Source organism: Coloeus monedula, assembly GCF_965178545.1.
Source record: "Coloeus monedula genome assembly, chromosome: 20".
NCBI classification, from domain to species: Eukaryota; Metazoa; Chordata; class Aves; order Passeriformes; family Corvidae; genus Coloeus; species Coloeus monedula.
In genome coordinates, this window is record NC_138800.1 from 6,074,274 (window position 1) to 6,099,480 (window position 25,207).

The following is a 25,207-nucleotide window of genomic DNA, read 5'->3' on the forward strand; positions in this document are numbered from 1 at the left end:
TGTTTGGAGCTCATGTTACAGCTGTGCTGTGCAATTATTTTACCACAATCCATTAGAAACAAACAACAAAAAAGACAACATTATGAAAATAAAAGTCTAAGTATTGACTTGCAAAAAGTAACACGAGTATAACAAACAAAAGTCTTTATTATTGGAGATTAAATTTTTAACATCTCTGACTAAAACAGCAGGGATTTTAAATCAGTCTCCACTAGGTGATTTTTCCATTTGCATTTTGTTCAGGTTTTAGTTCCCCACAGGTGCTGGGCTGGGGGGTGTTTATTGACTCAAAACCCACCTGGAGGAGGCACAGCCTGGCAGGTCCTGAGCTGCAAGGGAGGGAAAGGTAATGAAGGGCAAATCATCCTTCATGTGGCACTTTTATTTTTATTACATAAAAATAAGTTTTAACTCCTTTGGCTCCTCATCACATTCAGACCAGGAACACTTTAGGGCTGCAGAGTTTGTACAGCATCAAAAACGGAGCCTTTGCTGGTCCAACACTAAGAAACATTAATTAGCAGCTAATTAAAGAGTGACATTTTCACCGTGTGGGGGATTCTCTACATCGTAATGGAAGTTGCAAATCTTATTACACAGCAGGGAGGGAACCAACAGTAAAACCAAGTTTCCCCAAAGAAGCGTCCTCAAGGCTGCAAAAATCTCTTTATGATGAATACTCTGAGCTTGGTCACTGCCCCATCTTGTGGGCTCAAGTGTCAGGAGGTAAAGCAGGCCCAGATGTTACTCTTTGAATTAAGAGCACAGGAGCATAAAATGCTTAAATAAGTCCTCCTTGCATGCCCTAAATCAAATCCCACCTGTTCAATCCTTACTACATTAAGCAGTTTTAGGATCGGTTCATAAAGGCTGGGCTGAAACTGATTTCAAGCGTAAAATGAAGGCACTAAATTACATGAAGTGACAAAGAAGGAGAATGTTTGTCCTAGCAGACCATTAAATGACGCATTAACCTTGTCCTTCTTTACAGGAACACGTGAAATGTGCTCAGGCTCTGGCAGCACAAGGTCAATGGGGTGCCAGAAACATCCAGAGCCTGAGAAAGGCCAAAGACCCCCCTGGCTATTTTGAGATTTTGCTCTGAGCAGCTCAAGAGTTACGGCCTGGGGCCTCTGAGCAATTATGACAAAGCATTTGCCATTCTTTAGCTGGGAGAAAACCAACCTGTGACACTTTGCTTGCATGACACCAATGCAATCTCTGTTATTCCTTGCTGGAAAACAGCAGCTCCTTTGTGCCTCGCTTCTCTGAAATGAAGGAGAGTTGTAAAGTTCACTGCTCTTCCTCCTGCTCTGAGGGGAAAAGGAGGGAAGTGTCAATATTTAGGATTTACTGCATTCTGAAAAGCTCAGATTCACAGGATATCCCTTCCTCCCTTCTAATTAAGCAGATACAGCTCAAACTGAAGCAGCAGCCACAAGCCAAGACAGAGCTCCTCTTCACGTTTCCACTAATAACTAGGATGTATTAATTATAGTAATTTATGGCTCTGCATGAGTGATTATTCTAATGCTGATGTAGATATGATTGCTTTACAATACTAATCAAGAAATAAGGGTGATAACCAGCATTTATGTGAAATGTGAAGCTTGTGATTTACAGTGAGGGAGCAGCAAGGCAGCTCTGCCCCTGTCGATCCCTCTCCTCCTCCTCCTCCACAATTCCAGCTCCTCTCTCTCAGCTTCACGGCCATAGCAGATATTTTGGGGATAATCTCCATGTTTTCTCTCAAATCACTACATGGCACTGCCATTTCTCTTATTGCTCAAAGCTGGCACTCGGCCATTCTTTGCTTTGCTGCAAATTTTCTTTCTGCTTTAATCTTTTCATCTATTTTAGATTTATCCGTGGTTGTTGGCTGCTGCTGAGTGCCAAGGGATTCCTGCCAACTGTTCTTTATAAACCTTTCAAAAATCCAAAATAATTGTGTTTTGAAACCAGATTTTTGTCTGTTGTTTATTCCCCAACACTAAGTTTAAAGTGCTCCAAATGTAATCAAAACAGAACGGTTTTATTTCCCTCCCCTCTAGCACCATGAAATTATCTGTGCTCCCCTATAAGATTACAGTAAAACATTGAGGACACTTGTTTTGTTTGAAAGGCACCATTTTCTAACAGAAATAACACTTTTCCATTCATTAATCTTAACAAAAATCCAACCTGTTAAGAGGATCCCTGCCGAGGAACTTTGGTTTTGATTAGAACAGTCAACAAGTGATGCTAAAATGAAACTCATCAATGGTTAACTCCAACAGATACCACAAAATGTACCCTCACATAAACTGTTTTAAGTTTTCCCAAATCAACTTTGCTGTTTAATTCTAACACTAGAAAGCAAGAATTATAAAACAAATTGCAGCAAACCTTCCTGGAGCAAATTAAAACAGCTCATTAAACAATTTGCTGATTATTTCTGTTTGCTGAGGGCATGTGGCTGCTTTTACCTCCACGGTCTGCAGAGTCACATTTAGTAAAAGGTGGATTCCATGTGCTGAGAGTTTCAAAACCATTTTTATTCCCAGTGCCCGTTACAAGAAATGTCAACATTTTCTAATAACAAGCTCTTAAAACCAGACAAAAATAGTTTTATTTCATTAAACACTGGGAACAGAATGTAATGTTAAATTTTTAATTAAACAGTGGAGTAACCTGTTCTTCATACTGCTCAAATCCTTTCAGATAAAAAGCAACTAATTCATTTCAAACATGTTTTACCTACTCCATTGCCCAGGCTGAATGTTCTTATTAAACCCTGGATGTATGACAATAATGATTCCGGGAAAAAAAATCCAGATTAATTTACCTGCACATTTTAGCACCAGGACATCTCTGAAAAACACCAAGCCTGCTTTTCTGAACGTTAACTACCAGAGAAATTCCTGAAATTCTACATTTCACGCAATTTATACCTCAAATCTAAATCCGAGCACAGCCACCTTTTGGAGGGACAGGGACACTGCCCTGTGATGCCACATGAGCAGCACCAAGTGACAGCATCTTCTTTCAGTCAGGAAATAACGTTTAGGAGCACTGAAGTGTTATAACCTGCAGTTATACTGACATAATTAAGCTAATTGGGCTTTTTGGCCTCAAAATGCTGGTTTTTAACTCATTTAAGCATCTCTAAGTTGCCCAGATCCCCCCCAAACTCCTCGACTTTGACTCTGCAGCAGACTAAATTCAAGTTTGAGATCAAAATGACAAATCTCAAGCCTGGGAACAAGCTACAGATGCAGTTGCATTTGTTGCTGTGGCTGTCAGAATATTTAAGGGCTCATCTCTGCAGTAATTGCACTCTTAGTGTCTTGTTTAAACTGTAATTACCACACTAAACCCCACTGACATTATCTGCAGTGAACACACTGCAATCTGTGTACATCTTCTTCACCATTTTACAGCAAATTATAGGAGTGCCCAGTGTGTTTATTAAACTGTTGCAGGATGCAAAGTCATTCCTTAATGCAGTAAAGTGACACAACACAGTATTTAAAAAAAAATTGTTTTAATGTCCATGTAATAAAACACTCTAACTGTTACCATTTTGTAACAGGCAGAAAAATGTTGTGTCTACACAAAATCCTCAAGCTCTGGTGTTTCGTTGGATTCCTTCTGCCTCAGAGATGTTTCCAGCAGCGTCACCTGGAACACAGGAGCAGGGTAAGGTAACCAGCCTTAATCATCATTAATGGATTTGTTAATGAGTGAGATATCATCAGAAAACCTTTTGCTCACCACCAGTCAATCTGCCGGTAATTCCAGCAATTTTGGGTTAGTTTCATCACATGATATCACAGGGAAATTGATACATTTGTGGCAGAAGCAAGACCTTTATCTCTTTGTCCACAGTGCAGAAACAGCTCTCTTACACATTTACTGCCTGTATTTTAATCTAAGTGGGGTTTTTTCGGCCTAGAACTTCATTAATTATATATTTAGAGCAGAAACACTTTTGAGACTGCAGCCAAAAACCACCACGTTCAGCTAAGAGCACAATAAATATTAAAACTCACCCAGCACTCTCCTGCTCTGCTGCCTCAGTGCCTTCCACAGGACTTGTGAAGAGCTGTCACATCAATGGGTGGACATCAACAACCAGCACATGGTAGCACAGACCTGCAGCCTCTACCTAAATATATCAGAAAACAAGTAGCCAGCTTAAAATTCTAAGGAAAACAGATTAAGTGAAAGCACAGATCTCAAACTCCTTATATCCTATAAGGATATCCTCATTCTAAATTTACATTTCACCTGGTATAAAATTCTATACAGTGCACTGAAACCCATCACTAACCTTTCACATAAGGGCCACCTCCCCACCTGCTCCCAGTCCAGTTGTGTCACATCCATCTGGAAAGCCCAGGCTCTGCAGAGAAGTGGAACAGATGGACACAGAGGTTAGATGTTTTCATGGAGAGCAAGTTGCCTGGCGAGTTCTAGGGGATGAATTCCTAGGTTTAAGCTCATGTGTGTAGCTGCATTTCAGACCAGAACCAGGGTATCGTCAGTTCTCGCATCTGACGGCACTTCCTATTCAGGGTTATCATCATCAACAGCCATTAATTAACTCCTCTAAGTAATCACTTAAAACACTGTAGCTTGTATCTCAAACAGTTGTACAATCTCCCCTTTATGTATGAGGCATGAACTCTTAACTTTTGTGTACACAAAATCAGTTTTAGTGAGTTTTTATTCAACTTAAGACGTAACTTTTACAGGTTATTTTTGACTCATCAGTCCTGCATTACATCATCAGCATAAAGTAAAGGCCTGGAACCTTTATAACAACTTTGCACACCTTAGCACATAGAAAAAAAAAAACTTTAACTTACTCTTTACTTCAAGATGTCTTTCTGCTGTGGGAATAAAAGCAAGAGGAAGTGTTACTAGAATACTCTTCAGCAGTATAAAGTTGGCTTATACAGGGAAAAACATGAACAAAACCAGACCCGCATGACCCACTCTCTGCTTGTAATTCCACCCTGTTTATGGTGACATGAATCACTGAAATACTAGTATCATACAGCTTATACTAGTCCACCGTCTTCTCCAGATAATTTTTAACCAGAACATTTAGAACTATCTAAATTTAGAGTAGTGTAAGAAGCTTGTAAGACTGCATTTACCAACAGGGCAAATTTCAAATTGAAATCGCAAACACTCCAATGCTGTGGCTGTAATTTTTATTACACGGAAAGGGTCTGGCCCATCGAAAAATAAAAAAAAAAGAGAGACCTAGTTACTGAAAAAGCGCTATAAAAATCGATGGACGGCGCTGGATGCCGAGCACTCCACACAGCAGCGTTACCTGCACGGCCCTCATGGAGCCCCGCGCAGGGCTGTGCCCCAGCCGCGTGTGATCCCGCACCCACAGCAGCGATGCCCGGCGGTGCCTCACACACACAGCCCCGGCCCGGCCGAGCCCCTCCCGACTTACCGGAGAGGCGTCTCCGCAGCCCTGGCGGGGTCCCGGCGCTGCCGGCGGGGTCGCGGTGCCGCTGCCGCCTCCATGGCCGCCTGAGGGACAAGGGCCGTCAGCCGCCACACGCCGCGAGGCCGCGCCTCCCCCGCCCCCCCAATGGTACGGCCCAGCTCGCGCGGCCCAGGCAGGCCCGGCGGCCGCTACCATTGCCGAGCTGGGGGAGTGAGCCCTCGCTTCAGCCCCCTCAATGGTAGGGGTACCTCGAAGGACAAGCCAGGCCTGAGCCCTCCCGCTGCCCGCCCTGCAGGCCCCGATCCCAGCCCTGAGCCCGGCTCCGCCCACCCTCACCTGAACACCTCCAAGGGCACAAAACGAAAGGGCGCGCGGAGTTTCGGCGGCCGCTTATAAAGGCTCGGGCCGTACCACCCCGCAGCGGGGGTGGGTTGTGCCATTGCTCCACAGGCGGGGGTGCGCTGAGGCTTCCATTTCCTCCCGCGTGGGCCAGGACGGAGCGCGGCCAGCGGAGCCTCGGGGGTCCCTCAAACCCCGGCCCCAAAAGCCCGACCTGAAACCCCGGGTTTAGGCACCACCTCAAGGCAGGGACAGGCGACAGCCCGGGGCAGGGACCCTCGTGTCGCACCCGGCCGGGTACAGCCCCAGGGAGCACCGGCCCTGCCCTGGGTTCTGCGTTTTCCAGGAAAACTGGAGAGGTCGGAGTGATTTCAGGCCACTTTTATTTAGAACAGAACAGCTGGTTTTAAATAAAAGTTCCATTCTTTTCACACTGTGTCATCTTGAACTGAAAATAGGGGTGTTTTGGTTTCCTTTTCTCTGTTAAATGCACCAGCCGTTGTTTTCAAAAGAAACACAAAACCACCTCTGCTTTAAAATCTCCCCCTCAACACCACGTGTTTAGTCAGCCTAAAGAACTATTTATCAAAAATACACCTTTTCCAAACAGCAAAAACTTCCTACAAGAAGGACTAGTGTGGTCCTTCAACAAGTCACCTAAAATTCAGTTTTTCCTCCGAGGCACACATCCTCCAGCAAGAGCCAAAGCCAACATTCTCCTTGCAATTTTTAACATAAACACATTTCAGTGAAATACACGGGTCCTGTGTCTCCCTATCAAACATTAATTTCTGCATCAAATTCTTGTAGGTGATGGTATCTGGGAGGTCAGTAAAAAAATCAAGAACACACAAGCTAAGGACTAAACAGCTGAGCACAAAGAGATGGGGACTTGGAACAAAATTCTCTTCACAATCTCTCTCCATGAAATAGATGGGAGTTAAAATGCTGAGAAAAAAGCATTCACTTAAAATTCAGTGCTCATTTTTAACTACCAAATCCCAGCAGTTCTTGCTCAGGTAACTACAGAAGCCCAAAGCTGGAAAGAATTCCTGATACCAGCACTCTTCAAGGCTTCTCTGTGCATCATAAAAAAGCAAAACCAGACAAACACTCAATTACAAAACCCTCTCCCCAAAGGTCCCTTCAACAATAAACCTCTATTTTTCTTGCAGCTAAGCTACTGTGGGCTCACTATCACACATAATCCCCCCCAAATCCACAAAAACCACAGCCCTGACCAGTGTGGGGGCATTTTTAAGGTGTATTCATGACAACCTAGAAGGCAGAACCAGAGTTACGGGTGCCTTTTCCTGAAACACAGGATTGATTTCACACATCCATCAGCTCAGATCTTTTAGATCAGTTGAAGAGATCCTCTGTTCCCATTAGTTTATCCTTCACCAGGCTTAAATTAGGAATATTGACATGGAAACACCATGCAAGGGTCCCCAATAATCCAGGAGCTTTTGTGGATGAGGTGATTGATTCCCATCTACCAAATCCTTTCAGGAAAAGGAAAGGTCACAATGGATTCAAAGCAGTAACACAACACAAAGGTTTACTGGCAAAAAGACACTGGTTAAATAAATTTTATCAGGATCTGGAGAGATGGTTTGGTACGGGTATGATTCTCTGGGAAAGCTTGGGGAGGGGATATTAATGAAAGCACACGTTTAAAATGAGTTATTACAGTGATCAGACATTGCAGTCGTTTCTCTCAACAGTACTTTTATGAGACATTTATATATTCAATAATTAAATAGAAAATCAAGGATGAATGTCACAAAACAAGGAAATAGTAAGGCTTGAAGCCTGGTCAGCCCCCAGATTGCCCCTCCAGTCACTGTGCCTGTCATTTGACCTTTCATTTTACATGCTGCTATTCTCACACATCATAAAGCAGTAAGAAAAGTTAAGTGCAGATTCCTTGCTGAAACCTCAAACCTATTTCAACTTAGTACAAAAATGGGGGGGGGGGCAAAAAAAAAGGAAACATTTGCTTGTTAAAAAGCAGAAATGGAAAGAGAGGTTCATAAACATTTTGGACTGACAGAACCAAGGAACAGGGACAATGCAAACAAATTTCAGACTGTTAAAATGGTTTTGCTACCTGTTGTTTACCTGAACGTAATGTGCTGCATTATTCCTCACTCAGAATTACTGGCAACCAAAAGAAATGCCACAGGCAACATGAAAAAAAAATAGCAGTTGCACACTGATCAAACCCTTTTACTACCTAGGGAGGGGTGAAAATGTGCAGGTAAAAAAGCTGAATGTAACAAGTCACCCATGTCCACATCCACTACACAGGAAGAACATCCAAAATATTGACAGCAGACAGTGATCCTAAAGTTTTCCTTTTCTCTTTCACTTATATATAGATAGGTAACAACAGCACAGAGGAGAACACCACTAGAGCTTTCACCGTGGCCAACAGGAAGATTCTCACAAATATAAAAATGTTTTCCAGCTGTTGGATTGCTTCAGAACATAATCCAGGTGGAATGAAAGGAATATAATCTCTCCTCATGGAACAACAGCAAAAAAAACCCGCAAACCCTCAGGGATTTACAGAGTTCTCAAACATCCAACTTGGCAGTCTTGAACATCTCAATCCCTGCTACAGCAGAATGTGGCATCACCAAAATAAATGAGTGGATTCCTTGGATTCTGGTGGTGCCACTGGGGTAACTATATGGAAGTGAACTGTATTAAAATGTGTAACTTGGATTTACATTCAGTGTGTTGGAGGAAGGGAATGTGGTAATCAATCCCTTCATGCTTTATCCTTGCTGGCTGCCCACCCAGGAAGCTTTATTGTTATTACTTCAAGAGGAAAGGAAAAGTGCTGGTAAGAGCCAGAAGGGCAAGGCAATGATCTGGATCATGAAATGCCCTGTTCTTTGGATGAAGTGTGTAAAACATTTTGTTAAAAGCCTCCATGATGAAAATACTAAGAACAGAAAAGGTCTCCTTAAAAATACAGAGCATTTCTGCCTCATCTTTTAAGTTCAAAGCTCAGGGGTGAAAATGTTTTGCTACAATTCACTACAGGTTTGCTGTCATAAACATAGATGACAATGCCCTGCACAGCACAGGGCCAGCCACAGACTCCAGACAAATGTCATTGCTTTATGTTTCAAGTGGTTTATGCCTCTCTTTTTGTAGAAAAGGAACAGAGACACTTCTGGAACTTTCACTGCAGAGTCTTTGCCAGCGTCCAGCTTTTGGGCAAAGGGAATCCTGCCACGCTGCAGAGTCACCACCTCGAGCATCAGGCTGTGAAACCAGTCATGATTCAGAGTCTGAGCCAGAGCTGCTTTCCCGGCTGATCTCGATTTGTAGGGAGGGTAAATGATCCAAGCGACTCTTTTTTTGCCTGGACTGTTCTTTTTCCTTAATGAGAGCACCCCAAACCCTCTGCAGCTCTGAGTCATCTTCCTCTGGAGATGCCACAGAGTTTTCAGGTTTCTCTGAAGTCTTTTCCTGTGTCTTCGGAGCAGATCCCAATCTGGTCCATAAATTACCTAAGCAGATGAAAAACAAACATCTGTTTTTAATAAACCAGACAGGACTGAGAGGAAGTCAAGGAACCAGTTCTTAAATTCACTGCATCTCTTCAAACCCTTCATATTCCTCCCACCTTAATATTTGGCATGGAACTGATTATGCTTTGAAGAGCAGTTGAAATTAAGCTACAGGAGGCTCAGGGAAATCTGGTTCACTGTTCCCCCTTTCCAGAGGATGCCTAATTCACACCTGAAGTGCCCCAGCATTCCTGACAGTTGTTTTGGTGCCCACAGTTTTGAAGCAGTCCTTGATTTTCAACACACCTCCATAAAAATACTGCTCACAAAACCCCCCAGCTCCTCCCTACATGTATTTAGATTTCAAAGCTCTGAACAAACATTTGCTAATTTATCCTGAATTTCATTCAGCTTCACTCCCCTCATGGCTTTCTGCTGGAATTTCTCTTAGGCTCCAAAGCCAAAGGAATTGCAGAACATTTTCTGCACAGAACTAACCTGATTTCTTCTCTCTGGTGTCAGAGTAGAGGCCTTTTACATCTTGCTTGGGGATTCCCAGCCTGCTGTGCACATCTGAGATTGGTTCGCGACGAGGAGCACAGGTACTGCTTGGAGGTTTGATTTCTGGAGAGTGTGGCCTTTTTCCCAGTCTTTGCCTCACATCTGAGGATATTTTCAATGATTAAAATGACAAAAAAAAAAAAAGTTGCATTTACTCTACCTCTGCCAGCTCAGTTTATGCTCATCCACTATTAAAATTAGAGAGATTCTCTCTTTTTATCTTTTTAGTCTTTTCATTTAAGTCTTTCATACTCAGATTTCCTGGCAATTTCTGCAATACAATTTATCCAGATTTCATTTCATTTTTGGCAATAAATCTGACATTTAACTTTTTCAAGTTGTGTTCTTTCCAAAAGATAAAAACCTAAGTTATCCCATGGCTTGCTGCATTTCTGGTGTAGCAGCTCAGTGCGTAAATATCCAGCAGGAGGTAAAATTCCATGAAAATTGGTCTGCCTTAAACAATGCCTTTCAGATAACAGATACCTTGATTTAGAATTCTAACACTGCTTGGTATTTGGCAGAATAAAATAGAAAGAATCTTAAACATATTGATACTTAACCCTTGATGTGAATTTTGTATTCTGAAGTTTGCCTGGCTTAGCTGGATGGTCCCAATCTTACAGGGGGGGTCCAGAAAAAATGTGAAGGCAAAGGGAATTTTAGGACCATGTGGCAATTTGTCAGAGGTCCAAAATGTAAAATATACAAACATAATTGATATTTCATTGATACAAAAAGGTATTTTTCACTTATCAGTCAGGTAATATTACCTATGTCAGAAGCAGCTGAAATTATACACATTTAAGTCAAAGAAAAAAGTAATTTCAGCTCAGAAATAAACCCTGCCAATTGCAAAAACATCTATATTCATTTAATACATTCTTTTATGGAAGTGTAGTCAGTGTTTCACATTTGATTTTGTGCATGACCTTCCCTGTGTGCTGTTTTGGAGTTGCAGAGAATCTCTGCCTCAAGGAGGGAGCAAATCAAAAAGGACAAAGGGGGGGGGGGGGAAATAGGCACAGGCAAAGAAAATGGATAGAAATAAACATCACTAAAAAAGCTTTTGCTAAAATGTGCTTGATTTTTTTTCCCCAAAGCAATTCCCAACTCAATCTCTTCCTGTGGAAAAGCTGTGTGAATGCAGAGTTTATCTGCAGTGGAGCACAGATGTGAAAGAAATGTATTTTAGTGACAATTCTGCCCAACAATGAGTGATGAAATTACCTGATTTGACAGTGCTGTTTGGCTGCCGTGGCCCAGTGCTATTCTGACGTTTCTCTTCCAACAAAAGCCTCACATCTGCAACTTTCTCCAAGGATCCTTTGCTGCCAATCCTGTTTTTGATGTTGCTGGTGGCTATGCTATCTGCTCGCATGGAATTCCTAAAAGAAATAATAGATTTGATGTCTCCTAAATAAAATTAAATCTAGTACAGCTCTTAAGCCTTCTTGTATAGAAAATTACATGACAGAAAATAATAATAGCAGGATTTCTCTCCTGAGAAACAGAGGTAAAAATATTGCTTAGAAGCTGTTCAAGCCAGAATCTTAAATTTAATAATAATCCCATTAATACTTCAGTATCCATTTCAAGGCAAGTTTGCCTCCCTTAAGGCTGTGCCCTCTGGGTCAAAACTCAAAGCAGGTAAGTAGCCTCAAAACTGGTAACATTATAAGGAGTATAACCACCCTACTGAAGGCACACATGGTAAAGTTATTGTATTAATCTCCAATATATATAATTTTGGTTAGTAAGCCCATAATGAACATAAATTCCTTTTTGTCATCAACACTTAAGGGTTATTTTTCTTTCTGAGAAAAAGAGCAAAGGGCAAAGAGGAAACAGAAGGAGAAGCTGTTTCTCCCTGACCTAGCTATGAAATGCAAGAAGTTAATTGTGGTTGTTTGCATAAATTTCTGTTGATTCTACTTCGAGTTTCATTATTATTAATAAGCAAGGATAGAGAGATCTGCATAAAGGCTGTATTTAAAAAATGTTAATTCTATTAAAAGCCTGGTTTCTGTATTTATTGTTAGACTATCTACTACAAAATTATATTAAGAAGCGAAAAACAGTTTCAAGTTTGTCTTCAAGCTTTGACAGCTCTGTCACTAAAACCAGGAATGCCTTTTCACCGCTTCTTTTAAAGACTAAGAAACTTTTACCTAATATTTTTCAGCTGTGACTCCACCTCATCTGCATACATGGTCATCTTCATGCTTTTTTTGGGCGAGGGGGTGGATATCATTTTCAGTTCCAGGTCATAGTCCATCTCATCAGAGTCAGAGGTGCTGGCACTGGATCTCCTTGCGGCGCTGCGCTCCCGGGACTGCTTGAAAGCCTGCAGCTCATCCCGGTACTCCACCACCACTCGGTCATCTTCATCCATATCCTGATCTTCCTCCTCCTCCTCTTCCTCCTCAATGGGCTCTTCAGGAACATTTACCAAGCCTGCAGCAAAACAAACTCATTCTGATCAACCGAATTCTAGCTTGAAAACCAAGACACACACCCTCCCCCCCACCTCGCTGTAATTAATGATCTCAGTCTGTAGTTCTTTAAGTAGTTCTCTCTTCTTAGAGAGAATATTTTGCCAAATATTTTAAGTGGAATCAATAAGTGTCATAAAACTGGCACAGGACAAAGCATCCCTGGTGTTCACTACCTCAAGAGGCCTGGCCAAGCACAAAGCTGGACAGTCACTGAAGTACAACTGCCTCTTGTAGAAGGTGCAGTTCTTCCTTCCTGAGCTAAGCACAATTCCTAGGATGGATTTTACAGGGCTTCATGTGCCAGCTGCTGGCTCTGCAAAAATCCTTTCAAGTGCTGCAAGCAGCAATGCCAAAAAGGACACAGGTGTCATTATTATGAATTCATCACAGACACTGATTTAAATAGAAACAACTTCAATTTAGTCATCACCAGCACTCAGACATCTCTGCAGACAGCACTACATGACCAACATGGAAAATTTTCCATGAGATTTGAAACATCCAGGCTGTATTTTTAACAGACCAATCACACTTTACTTATGTCAGATTTTTACAGCCATTATTTTTCTACTTTAGGCAGTAGATGAAGATATTCGAGCCTAATTAATAGAATTTTCTAATCTCTGTTGTTCTACATCTAGGGATCGCTTTCCATAGACTGCAAGAATTGACTTAGCAAGTATGACAAATTGCCAAGAAGTCTGAAGAAGTCATTCAGCCCTTCTTTTGGCCTTTGATGCTACAGTCCCCATGCCCTAAATTTGTACAAGAAAAATGTCACATAAAATGCAGCAGCTATTTTGGGAAGCAAGGAGCAGCATGGAGTTTCTGCCTCAGGAACTTCCTGTAAACTTTCAGATTTATTGATTTCTTTAAGAAAACTTCCACACATCCCAGGGGATTGGTGAAGCACTGCTCAAACTCCTGCCCAGCCCTCCATGTCCCAGTGTCCCCACAGGGCTGTCCCAGTGCCACCAGTTACCTGAATGCCGATGTTTATAGGGAGGAGTCAGGCCAACATCGTCCCCAATCAGCGTCCTCTTCTTGATCACATCCCGATGGATTCGACGGGAATGGTACCTTCTTTTCCTGGAAGACCAGAGAGGGGATGACATTCCTGTCATGGGAATTCTGGTTCATTCATTAAGCCCTAAATCCTGGATTAAGGAAATGCAATTATCACCTACTTTAACAGCAGACATACATTTATGTCAGAGACCTGGTCTGAATGTTTTGAAACTTTATTTTCATGAGAAAATTCTCTCCTTGTAAATTCACACTCACACTGCAAAAACATTATTTACACTGAAGCATCTACACAAACCAAATAGAAAGAAAATCCACAAATTAGAACAGTTTCAGATTAGCTTGTCCAATTACCTGCAGTGTTCCAATTCCTCTGTCCAACACTCACCAAGAATTGCTAAGAATTCCTTTCATGCCTCCATAATTTGGATTGCCATATTTCATGTAATACTGGCTTCTCCTTGCAGCTCCCAGCTCCTTTTTGTCATCTGCAAAAAACAAAAATTATAGGAATTTTTCCCTCTCAGAATGTAACTTACATCACAGCATAAAAATAAATAACCAAAGACACAGAGAGTGAGACTGAGTATGCCTTAAAATAAGCATTAATTCACCCTCCTCCACAAAGGATTCAATTTTGCTGACACCTCTGGAATTTCTCCTACCACCACAGTTTTATTTGTGTCTAGAAACTGAATTCCAGGAGACTGGGTTTCTACAGATAAGCTTAACAGAGCATTACATCCCCCTGTCACTGCTGGAGGCTCCACTCACCTTCCTCATCACCTTTCTTCTCTTTATGAATGTGCCACTTCCTGCATGGTCCACAAATTATATGGTTTTTCATTTTACTCACAAATAAAATGAGTATTTAGCAACAATTTCTACTAATCCCTCGTTGGCATCTCAAGTTACATCCATATTTATAAAATGTGGAATTTACTTCTGGAAAAAGGCATCATAAAACCTATTCCATGGAATTGGGAGGAATGCCCTGAGCCCAAGATACGATTCTCAGGTACAGTAACTGTCATACAACTCCAAGGGGATTTAACTGACACACAAAACGTGGATTTATGGCAAAATCTTAACACCTAACAATTAGCAAAAAAATAACTCTTTTAAATAAGAAGTAGGCACTTTGAGTCATTAATTAATCAACAGATAAAACTACAACAAGCAATTAATTCAGTGTGCTTGTTAAGGTGGTCATTTACCTTTAGTAGCAAATCTCATGAATAGCTTGTTTCCTTTAGCCAGTTTATTGGCAGGGCGAAGGTCATTACGCAGGAGAGAATCCTCTTCTACTTGGGAGAGGGCATCCAACTTTGGGGGCAAAAAAGGTATTTTGGACTCAAAAATAAAACGACTGTTGAACAAAAATGGATTGCTTACAGAGAAGCAATCAAGTGGTTATTAAGAAAGTCACTTTTCAAATGATGTTCAAATGAGCTCTGGTTTTTTTTCTTGACAAGCCAAAGTTAATTTTTAATGTAAATTGTCCTGAAAATTTAAACTATTTCCTTCTCTTGCTCTATAACATTAACTCAGCTTATTAAATCCAGTAGTTGTCAAATGACTCTATATTACTGACTGAAATGCAGAAAATAAATAGCACACAACTTGGACACAGAAAAAAATTATTTTTTTTCCGTTTCATATCTAAATGATTTTATTAACAGGTTCTCATGCCCTCACACAATGATTAAAAACCTTTCTTTTTCATTTATAGCTGCTTTATAGAAACTAAAATTCAGACTCACATGATGTAGGAGTGTTCACTGAGCCATTCCTAAAGGAAATCCTAATCACACCTATTATACACTCAGCCAGTGAAGATTAAATTGCTCCCAGGACATCAATGTGTGTGCTGATTCCCACAGATCCATGGGCAGCCTAAATCCCATTGGTCTCTAAGCACTTTCCCTGCTGAAAGGTCATTGCTTTCCATTTTTGTTCTTTCACTGCCTCCTCTCAGCAGAAAAAAGAGAAGCCAGGCTCACTCTTAAAACTCCCCAAAATCTATTTTCACAAAGCACTTTACATTGGGATTATCACCACCAGCACACCCTCTCACTCCCCTAATTTATTTTGATAATTAAATCGTGAATTGCAAGTATCAACCTAAAATGCTGTGAAAACTTCACACCAGCCAGAGCAAAACTTCCATAGCAGAGTTTCCACTTTCCCTCTGTACTGACCTCCACATCACTGGGATTGTCATCCTCAACCTCGCCTTCTTCTGTCTCATCATCAGAGCTTTCCTCCTGTTTTTCTAAGGAAAATAATTGGGGAACAAAAAAAACCAAAAACAAGCTCCATTTTAGTGTGTCAGTCTCATTTGATTTATGATTACCTACATTGTCTGAGATCAGCCTGAAGGTGTTTTCCTTTCTCCTGTGCAGCCTAGGGAATAATCAAAGCAGTGAATGCCTATGGAAAAGTGGAGCACACAGAGCACAGTGAAATTCAGAGCCCTGTGCCTGCAGCAGCACGTGTGCATCATTAACTGAATTCTTTGAAAGCAAATGCAACTGCACTGCCTGTCAGAGATCAGCAAGGCCAAGACACTGAAGGCACATAAAAGCCTTCCCTTTTAAAGTGCCTACAAATATCCAATACTAACAGTGTAAAACAGGTTATTAATCAAAAGCTTAGAGAGAGAGAGCAGTAGAAAGGGAAAGAAACAACCTTAGTGACTTAATTTTACTGTGAAATAACTAATAAAGAAGTGAATGCTTCCAGAACTGCTAAAATTGTGAGCTGCTTTGATTTTTCAGCTTCTGATTTGATTTTTCAGAGTTCTTTTTAGCTCAGTGTAAGAAAATTCATGCTGATTTTTTTTCTGAAGTCCCCAGGAAATAAAATATTGTAAAAAAGTAATGACTGTGGACAGCTATAAAGTGTGATACGCCAATTTCATTTGCAAAGATCTCAAAGTATTTCATAGGCCTGAGATTAAAAAACCCTCTTTTATATTTCAGAGTTCCTTATCTTAGATCTCATCCAACAATAAATTTAAAAACTTAAAATAAAGAGTGGCAGCTGTTCAAAAGATCCTGAAAATATTCCTAAGTGAAAACAATACAGCACAATTAACCAAACTGAAACCAAAGAGAGAATTTAAGTAAACAAATTACGCAGGTTCAAACCTGAATAATTAAGTTCTATCAGGGAGAGTATTCATGCATTTTTCTCCCTCACAAATTGGAAGCTTCTCATAGCCAAGACCAATCTTTTGCATCCCTAAATGTCTAAATAGCCCTGAAATTCCTGTCTAAAAAAAGGAATGTAACCAAGCCAGATGACTCCAGGGTATCTGTATGCATCTCACACCTTAAGATGTAATTGAACAGTCTGTACTTTATCTACTATCCCACTTTTCCAGACGAACAGGAGTAATTCAGATGACAGTTCTTATTTTCAGATGTGGTGTAATGATAATATAAAATGCAATTCATAGCAAGCAGGATTAAATACATATATTTATGCTCCATTTAAGCAATGTCCCTAATCTACAAAAACTTCATAACAAGTCTTACTTGAAGCTTTATCAACATTTGGCAAAAACTAAAGTCATGTGGATGGTTGAGGAGCCACTGCTTTGTGGAGAAAAGCAACTTGAAAAGGGGGTGAATTAGAAGACTCCGTAAGTTTAACAAAGCCTTAAACACCAAATTTCCCAGAAAGGCTTTTGGAAGCACTGCAGATATCTAACAGAGAGATTAACAAGAATGCTACTTGCATTTAGGTCATAAATAGCATTTTTAGGGAAAATCTATGGAAAAGCTAATAAATGTAACATCTTTTTGTGTATCATGTGATAGAGCACCTGCAACCACAGCACTCACAGCAGCCTAAGAGCAAAACAGTCCTCAGGTAGCAAACTGCAGTTTTAAACTTCCACACATAAAAGGAAAATAAATTTACAATCAAGGCAGTCAGGTACCAGACTTATCACGACACTGAGATGTACTTTTGCTGCTCTGCTCTTTTATACCCAACCTTTTAATAACTTCTTTCTTAAAAGGATAACAGCCAAATTTAGAGCTGATACACACCCTGGTGAAGTGATGCACTGTCACGCTGGTGTGAGGGATGTACTTGAAGGATGGTGGTGCATCAGAAAGGGAATTAGCTGTGGCATTTCAAAAATAGGCCGTTTTCTCACACCTGCTTTTTGCCCACTTTGCCTGCCTTTGTAGGCACATCACACAGAGCTATTTCTGTGCACCGTGTCCCACTATAAATACCAGCTCTCAGTATCACCCTCATCTAACACGTTTAGTATCGACTGAATTACTGCTTTTGGTCTAGCTCCAACCCACCTTTTAAGAAGCAGCTTCTTCAAAAGGTTTCCAAGATGAAAGCCTTTTTTAAAGTGGCAGAATACATTTACCTGAAACTATATGATAGAAGCTCCTTCAGTAATTTAGGTTATGCAATACCCCAGCACAAGTTTAAAGTTTCATTGATTTAATGAGATGATGTCTGTATTTGTGTATCTCAATCTACCTTTCTTGGTTTTTTCAGCTGTCTTCTCTTCATTGTTTTCTCTGCTCTTTGCTTTCTCCTGATCAGGCAGGGAACTCATATTTATTAGAGCCCGTGTTGCTGTCACTTCATCAAGCCAGACCACATTACCTGTGACAGATAGAAACACACACAAAACCCAAATGTAGTTTGTGTCATTGAGCAGTCACATCTCCCCTGCCTTGCTGGAGGGAAATGAGTAGCAAAAATTCAGGAATGACAGAAAAGCCATTAGATCTCTTGCAGGGTAAGTTATATTCTTCAACACACCTGATAAGCTGGAGGACACGCCATTTTCAGCTTGTTAAAAAACACAAGAGCTGATCAGAACCCCAAAAATCACTAAAGTGCACAACTGTAGATTTTAGAGGCTTCCTAAGCACAGCAAAGCAGGGCATTGGATCGGGGTCAGTGTATCCATGTGTTCCCACACAAATGTGATTATGGGAGCAGCAGGGGGCAGGAATGAAGCCTGGATTTTTTTTCCCCCTTTGGCAACTTAACAGAACCTTGGACTTCACTGCAGAGTTCAGTTCATCTTTTCCAAAAAGTGGGAAAATACGGGGAAATAGGAGACTGCTCAAGCCCTCTGCACAGATTATAGAGTACACAGGTTAGCAGTATCATTCAGGATGTACCTCAATTATCAGCAGATGGTACTAAAATATAACTTATTAGGCCAATTAAAAGCGTTTCACAGATGTTGAAAGAGCTAAAACTGCTTAGAAACAAGATTTGAACAAAAGCTTTCTGCACTTAGTGCAAATACAGCAGCAAATGTGTCTGTTCTGCTGTTAAGCAGAGTGGATTCAGAGATCAAGAAAACTGTACAGTGACCCAAAGTAAGAGATTCTCTCTTAAATTACTCAAACAGACAAGAATGACAAGGTGAAGAACACCCAGATATTAACTTCAATGACTGGTTAATAAATTTACTTCTTTTTCCAGTCTACCATCTCAAAATTTTCAAAACCTTTATCATTTCATTGTTCATCAGTTTGAAGCACAGAACACTAAATTCACCCTTGCACTAAGTCACCTTAAGATGTCATTCAGTTGGGAACACTGAAGTTTTTGCCATGGTGCAAAGCTGTGCTGAAAAGAAAAAGCTTTTTCTTGCTATTTTCACCAAGTGTAGCTGACATGGTAACTCAGACACAGCATGAAAATTCACCATTAAAAAATATGTGTAATAACTATAACTGGGTATTATTACAACCCTGAAGCCTTAATTTCCACATTAATTTACTCGTGTAGCATATAAGAAAAAAGAAACAGACAATCTTAGAAATGAAGCCTCAGATACAGAGTTAAGCTGTGCATTTCCAAGCTCATGCATCAGCACAGGTCCATCCAGCAGCTCTGTACTGCAATTACCCACCCAGGGCTCATTGGGTTTCAAATTTTCTATCAGCTTGTGCCAGTACTTCAAGCTGTCACATACAGTGACTTCAAGGTTACCAGTATTTTGTAGAACACCATCTATCTTGTCTTGCATAATTTCTTCAGGGTCACTCCAGAGAATGAAGCTACTGATTCTCAGCTTTTAGCCATGCTTGTCAGTAAGTTTCCAGCAATTTGGAAAACCTGCACTGGCTCCTATTTCTTTTTCTATTATTTCAGGCACAAGGTTTGTAACCACGTGACAATCTCAGAGTATTCCAGTTCCACGATCCATCACCCAGCTGGAACAAAAAGCTCTTCTACAGCCTTCAGTATCAGTGAGGAAACTCTCAACCACCTTTGATCTTGCTGGCAATCTCACTCCCCAAAACAGCCCTTGCCATGTGCACCTACATTCCTTCTCCAATCTATGGAAATCACATCCCGCTGCCACCTCCTTCCGCCCACCCATTTCTCCTGGAGGATGCACTACACAAATATGGCAACAGGTCTCCTCCTCCTCCACCACATAAAACCATGCCAACCTGCCCAACTGCAGGGCTCAATCACCTTCTCTCAGATAAACTATGTCAAGGTGGAAGCAGCACATAATTTTAGACTTTTTTCTTTTTCCACTTAGAGGTACAGCTATGACCAGTATTTTAAAAATAGAATAAGAATTACAAACACTCTGTTTACTTACATGAGGTGTCATCTAGCCACTCGATATGAGCAGGAGGATACTCTTTGAAATAGGCAAAGATGTCCTGGGTACTCATCTCATCCACTCCACAAATGTAAATGGTGTCCAGTCTTACTTTGGGAATTGCTATAAAGAGGAAAAGACACAAAACTGGTACTTATTCCAAGCTATCAGATTAGTAACATATGGGTTTATAACCTTTAAATAAACTAAAGAGGAACTAATTGAAGTGAAGCATGACACAGACCATAACTTAATTTATTCTTCCACAATGCAAAACTTCAATAAATTGAAAATTAAAAGAGGATACAAGCACTGGTAGATACAGAGACTGCACAGCAACCAAACAGCTTGAAAAACACTCTTTTTCTCTTTGAACACTGCCAAAGTGCTATCATTAAGTACTAAAGAGCCAGAACAAAACAAGGTCCTGTACAAAGCACTTCTACTTCTATCACCTGATGGGGAGCTGTTACAAGCCACAGCTTAGCAGATCCAAGCTGCCAGTTGGAAAAAAAAGCCTTGAGAACTAACTGGGTGCCAAAAGCACCAATCTGTTGTGCACACATCTCCTGGCTTCTGTTCCAGCTTGCCATCAGTGCAGCTTCACTGTGTGTACAGCACAGAGTCTGATCTCCCTGTGCACAGGACACAGAGTCCCTCCACGTGTACCCACACAGTGCTCCAGGGCTTTCACAAAGCATTTAAGGATTCTTGAAGCAGCACTGATCCACAAGATGAATCCTGGGCATGTAGCACTAGTAAATAAGGCACACAGAAAGTGTTTTCTTTATCCTGGGGTTGGTAGAACAAGGAGCGAACTGGTAAGTGTCAAATAGGTTAAAAAGTAATGACGAACAAATGAAAAGGTGGAAAAACCCCAAAGTGATTCCTTTTGGCAGTAATCTGGAAAAACCTCTGGGAATGCAGAACATATTGCAAGATAAATCAAGTCAAGACACTGTGAGGAAGTAAACAAAGGGATCTTTTACCTTTCTTCATCATGTCCCGATCCAGGGCCACGTTCCTCTGGGCGAGATTCACCTCGGCCCGAAAATGAAAGCGTTTGGCTCTTTGTTCCTTCTTCTCAATTGCTTCCTGCAAAATGCAAAACAATCCACTCAAAACAGGAATCAGGAGCACCCTCAACAAGCTGCACTGAGGATACTTAAAATCTACCAGACAGCAGCAATTTATATTAATAATTTTATTAATTCTGAAGAGACCTGTAAGTTTCAGAATGTAGAAGTAGTTCACCAAAATATTTCTGTGCCACAGAACAGTTTTTGTGCAGGTCCAGGAATGGGAATCAGGATGCATGGAAAACAAGGTGTCTTGGACAACACAGATTCCATGATGGAATGGGAACACTATCTATTCCTTACTAACAATTAAAAAAAAAAACTCTTTTAAAAGAAGTATTTCTACCACAGGCAAAATTCATTTTTTAATATTATAGAGATTTTTCCCTATGTGTTTTTTAAATATATACAAAAGTGTGAATTTGTTTCTCTGAGCAGGAATTTAACACTGAAGAGCTGGCTCTAGAGAACTTTTTAGACTGGCAATTCAGGCTCCTCTTATACAGCTCATGAGCAACAGCCTGCCTGGAACTTGTGCAATTTTGGAAACTGACTGAGAAGCTCCTTGTTCTCCAGATTTTATTAGGAAGCATTATAGGTTTTTGGATCTTTGGAACACACACTGTGATTCATGCCAGCTGTCTGAACAGCAGGCTAAGCCTTTGTGCATGTTGGGGAAAAAAGAAATGAAATGGTTCCACCTCTCAGTGGTAAAAATGACAAAATGTTGAAGAGCCATAGCACAAAAATTACCTTGGAGGTTACATCTATTCCAGTAATGAAACTTCCAGCTTTGTTCTCATATCTCCTACTGGTGTCCTGAAACAAAGCAAAATGGGGATGAAATCTCAATGAGCACTGAAAGCAACACACTTGTTACACTGAAAAAAACACCTGATCATTTCTATAAGAAACAGATCCCCTTTTCCTTGATTCCTACATCCCCAGACTGACAGGCACACAAGCAATAACTTTCTCTGATGTCAGTGCAAGTAAAAGCACATGAACTGAACCAAACTTCCCTTACTGTAGGGATTCTTTCCTTTGACAGAATTTAGTTTCCGTGTCAGCTGCTGCCAAGCTTTTTACTCTCTCAGCAATACAGGGAAAGTCATCAGGTATTTTACCCAAGTAAGACTTCCACAATTCTGGGTTTGGGTATGATTTCCTTGTAAAACATGAGCAGATTTAACAGTGATACCTGACTGCTGGAATGTCAGTTTGCAGCTTTTAATCTCAAAAAGTGAGAACACCAAGCCAGATCCACAATGAAACAAGTAACTTTTTATTCCTTTCATTATTTCAACCCCAAATTCCAAATACCAAGGTGAAACACTACTGTTTTAATACTGATAGAGGGCAAAAATGGAGAATGATGGGGGGAAAAAATTACAAGTTTCCTGTCCATCAACCAGGACTGCTGAATTCAGAGAGGGACTAAACACCACAGCCCCTGGACCAATTCTGTGCCCTCTATTGTTTGCAACTGTAAAATGGCACCTCTTCATTCTGACACCCTCAGCTGGCAAAAGCTTGGAGCTGGAAGAACACCTCTTGCTTTCTTTAGGAGTAAACATGTTCTTTACACTTGGGCTGCAATAATTACTTTGGCTAAAGGACCATTTCTAGAAGTAGGTTAGTCTCAGTTTAGAAAGACGGAGGAACACACACAATCCAACCGCTTTTCTTAGTAACAGCATCAAAGTTCCTCTAATGCTGCCAAATGTTCCGAGTTACTAGAAAAAGAAAAGCAAAATAAACATGATTTTTAAAGTTGAAAACCCCCACTGTCTGAGGTTGACTCACGGAGCACAAGGAAGTACAGCACGGTGCTGTCTCTCAGGCCACATGTTGGGTAGAAGCACAAGCACTTTGGGAGACCAGCTAATTAAAGATTAGCTTCCAAAGCAATTTTCACCCAAGTTTTGAGAGCAAAAGATTACTTAGGATTTTAGAACTCTGACCCATTTTTAGTTGTTAAATCTAATCCTACTAAAACTTGTACAGAAACAATCAGCGAGAGTGAAAAAGGGCAGAAAAACATCGGGAAGAAAACCCTCAAACCCTGCTCATGAGAGCCCAGACTCCCAGTTCTGCTATCCCGCTGTCAGCCCCTGTTCCCTGCTCCCACAGGTATTCCCTGTACACTCTCCTACCCACAACCTCCTCTACACCCCAACACTGCACCCCAAATCCTGTTCTCCACCGCCTCCTTTATTCATTTCCTTCGCAAGCACATCCTGCCCGCTTCCTTAGGACTCGCCCCCGAGTCCCCTCTTGTCCCCGCTCCCACATCCCCGCTTTTTCCCAAGAATCCCCCCCCAAAGCCCTCACACAGCGCTCGGACACCTCCAACCGCCGGACCCAGCCCTCCTAGCCCACACCTCTCGGCCCTCACCGGGATGAGCTCCCGCAGCGAGCGCCTCACAGGGATGGTCTCCAGCTCGCCCTCTTCCACCTCCATGGGCTCGGGCTCGGTGCCGCGCGGCTCCGCCGTGGTCGCGGTCGCCTCCGCCTTCACCGAGATCCGCAGGCCCCGCACGGCCGCCATGGCTCCGCCAGGCCCGCCCAGCGCGGCCAGCGAGACGAGCGCGGCGCGGCACAGAGCGGTGGGGCGGCACCGAGCGCGGAGAGCGGCCAGGAGCGCCGGGCGGGCGGAGCGCAGTGGCCCCGAGCGCCGCCCGCAGCTGCGCCCAGCCCGGGGCAGCCCGAATGCAACGCACCCCCGAGACCGAGCGAACCCGCTGAGCCCGGCACACCCTGCATCAAACGCACCCCGAGCCCAGTGCACCCCCTGAGCCCAACGCATCTCGAGCGCGGTGAACCCCCGGAGCCCAGCGCAACGCGAATCCAACGCACCCCGAATATAATGCACCCCCAAGACCCAGCGCACCCTGAGCCCAGCATCCCCGAGACCCAGCGCACCCCAAATCGGACGTCCACCGAGCCCAGGACACCCCCAAGCCCAACACACCCGAGCCCGGTGCACCCCCGAACCTCCCCGAGCCTCTGCACACCCCTGCGCCCGCTGTTCACCGAGCCCAGCGCACCCCCGAGCCCGGCACATCCCGGGCCGGACGGAGCCGATTGAGGGCCCAGGGGCTCAGGGTGGAGAATGGCCCCAGGGACGGGGCCGAGCGCGGCTACAGCGGGCGGGAGGGCGGCCCCGCCGTGTCCCCGCGTACCCCCACCCGGGGAAAGGCACACGGTGAGCGGCAAACACAGAACCTAAGTCGCTAGAAAGAGTTTTTTTAAAAAAACTATCTGAACTCTAATGTTCCATTTCCCCCTCCCCTCCTTACGAGCGGAATGTTACACCTTTGATAAAATCAAATTAATTCTCAGCTCGAAGTTCTCTGCAGTGTTGTGTCCCATTGTTCTGTGGCTCAGTTATTCTCTTTGTTGCCCTGTCCCAAGATGTTCAGGCTGTTCCAGGAGAGCAGCCCTGGTTCCTCTTGGCCTAAATAAACCACATGGTTTTACCCATTCCCATGAGACAAGTTCTTCATTCCCCTAATTACACTAATCAGTTCCATTCCTGCACACAGAGCAGACCAGAGCCCTGTGTAGCTGAGGAGTTGCTTCTGTTTTGGCATCATTATTTCACACCACAACTGCCAGGCTACACAGCCATATCCCATTGTCATTGGGTGTTATCATCACACCATTAAGAATTCCTACTGTTTCTCCAGCTCAGGCTACTCCACGCCTTATTTCTGCACATTTTACAAATAAACCCCCTCAAGTCCATCCCCTGTGGTACGTCACTTTCCCTCTGAGTTGATGGTACTTCCCAGGAAAATTCAAATTTAGACTTTGTCACGAAGACATTTCTCAGCTGGCAGCATAAAGGCTCCTCCTCTTACACAAAATCCAGCGGGATCAAATGATCATTCTACCCATCACTCACCCCAAGATTATTTATTCTCAAGTGTTCACACAGAGCTCATTACACAATAGCTCACGTCACCTTGCTTCACCGAAAGTGCTGCATTTGGTGCTGACATCCCACAGCAGCACCTGGCAGGAACTTCAGACACGTGTGACACTTCCAAGCCAGGTGTGAACAGTTCTGGCAGAAGCCACGCACGAAGTGAAGA

The 25,207-nt window shown here is 42.3% G+C and overlaps 1 protein-coding gene and 1 long non-coding RNA gene across 3 annotated transcripts; both read right to left on the reverse strand.

Annotated features, from left to right (window-relative positions):
* Window positions 1-975: 975 nt before the first annotated feature.
* On the reverse strand, window positions 976-5,806 carry LOC309580599. 2 transcript variants are annotated; one of them, XR_014226996.1, is made up of 7 exons: window positions 5,789-5,806; window positions 5,456-5,535; window positions 4,851-4,874; window positions 4,313-4,384; window positions 4,032-4,147; window positions 3,559-3,660; window positions 976-1,313 (listed from the first exon to the last, which is right to left on the reverse strand). It is a non-coding gene; the product is annotated as an uncharacterized lncRNA (long non-coding RNA). The 2 variants fall into 2 exon arrangements; XR_014226997.1 differs by lacking the exon at window positions 976-1,313 and having other exon boundaries at window positions 3,507-3,660.
* A 1,706-nt stretch (window positions 5,807-7,512) lies between these two features.
* NCBP3 (nuclear cap binding subunit 3) lies at window positions 7,513-23,673 on the reverse strand. Its single transcript, XM_082294531.1, has 13 exons — window positions 23,506-23,673; window positions 21,861-21,926; window positions 21,018-21,123; window positions 20,026-20,151; window positions 17,922-18,050; window positions 15,608-15,681; window positions 14,624-14,732; window positions 13,795-13,894; window positions 13,363-13,469; window positions 12,054-12,339; window positions 11,113-11,270; window positions 9,820-9,984; window positions 7,513-9,321 (listed from the first exon to the last, which is right to left on the reverse strand). The coding sequence occupies exons 1-13, from the start codon at window positions 23,656-23,658 to the stop codon at window positions 9,086-9,088; spliced, it is 1,815 nt and encodes a 604-aa protein (XP_082150657.1). The 5' UTR covers window positions 23,659-23,673; the 3' UTR covers window positions 7,513-9,085.
* Window positions 23,674-25,207: the final 1,534 nt, after the last annotated feature.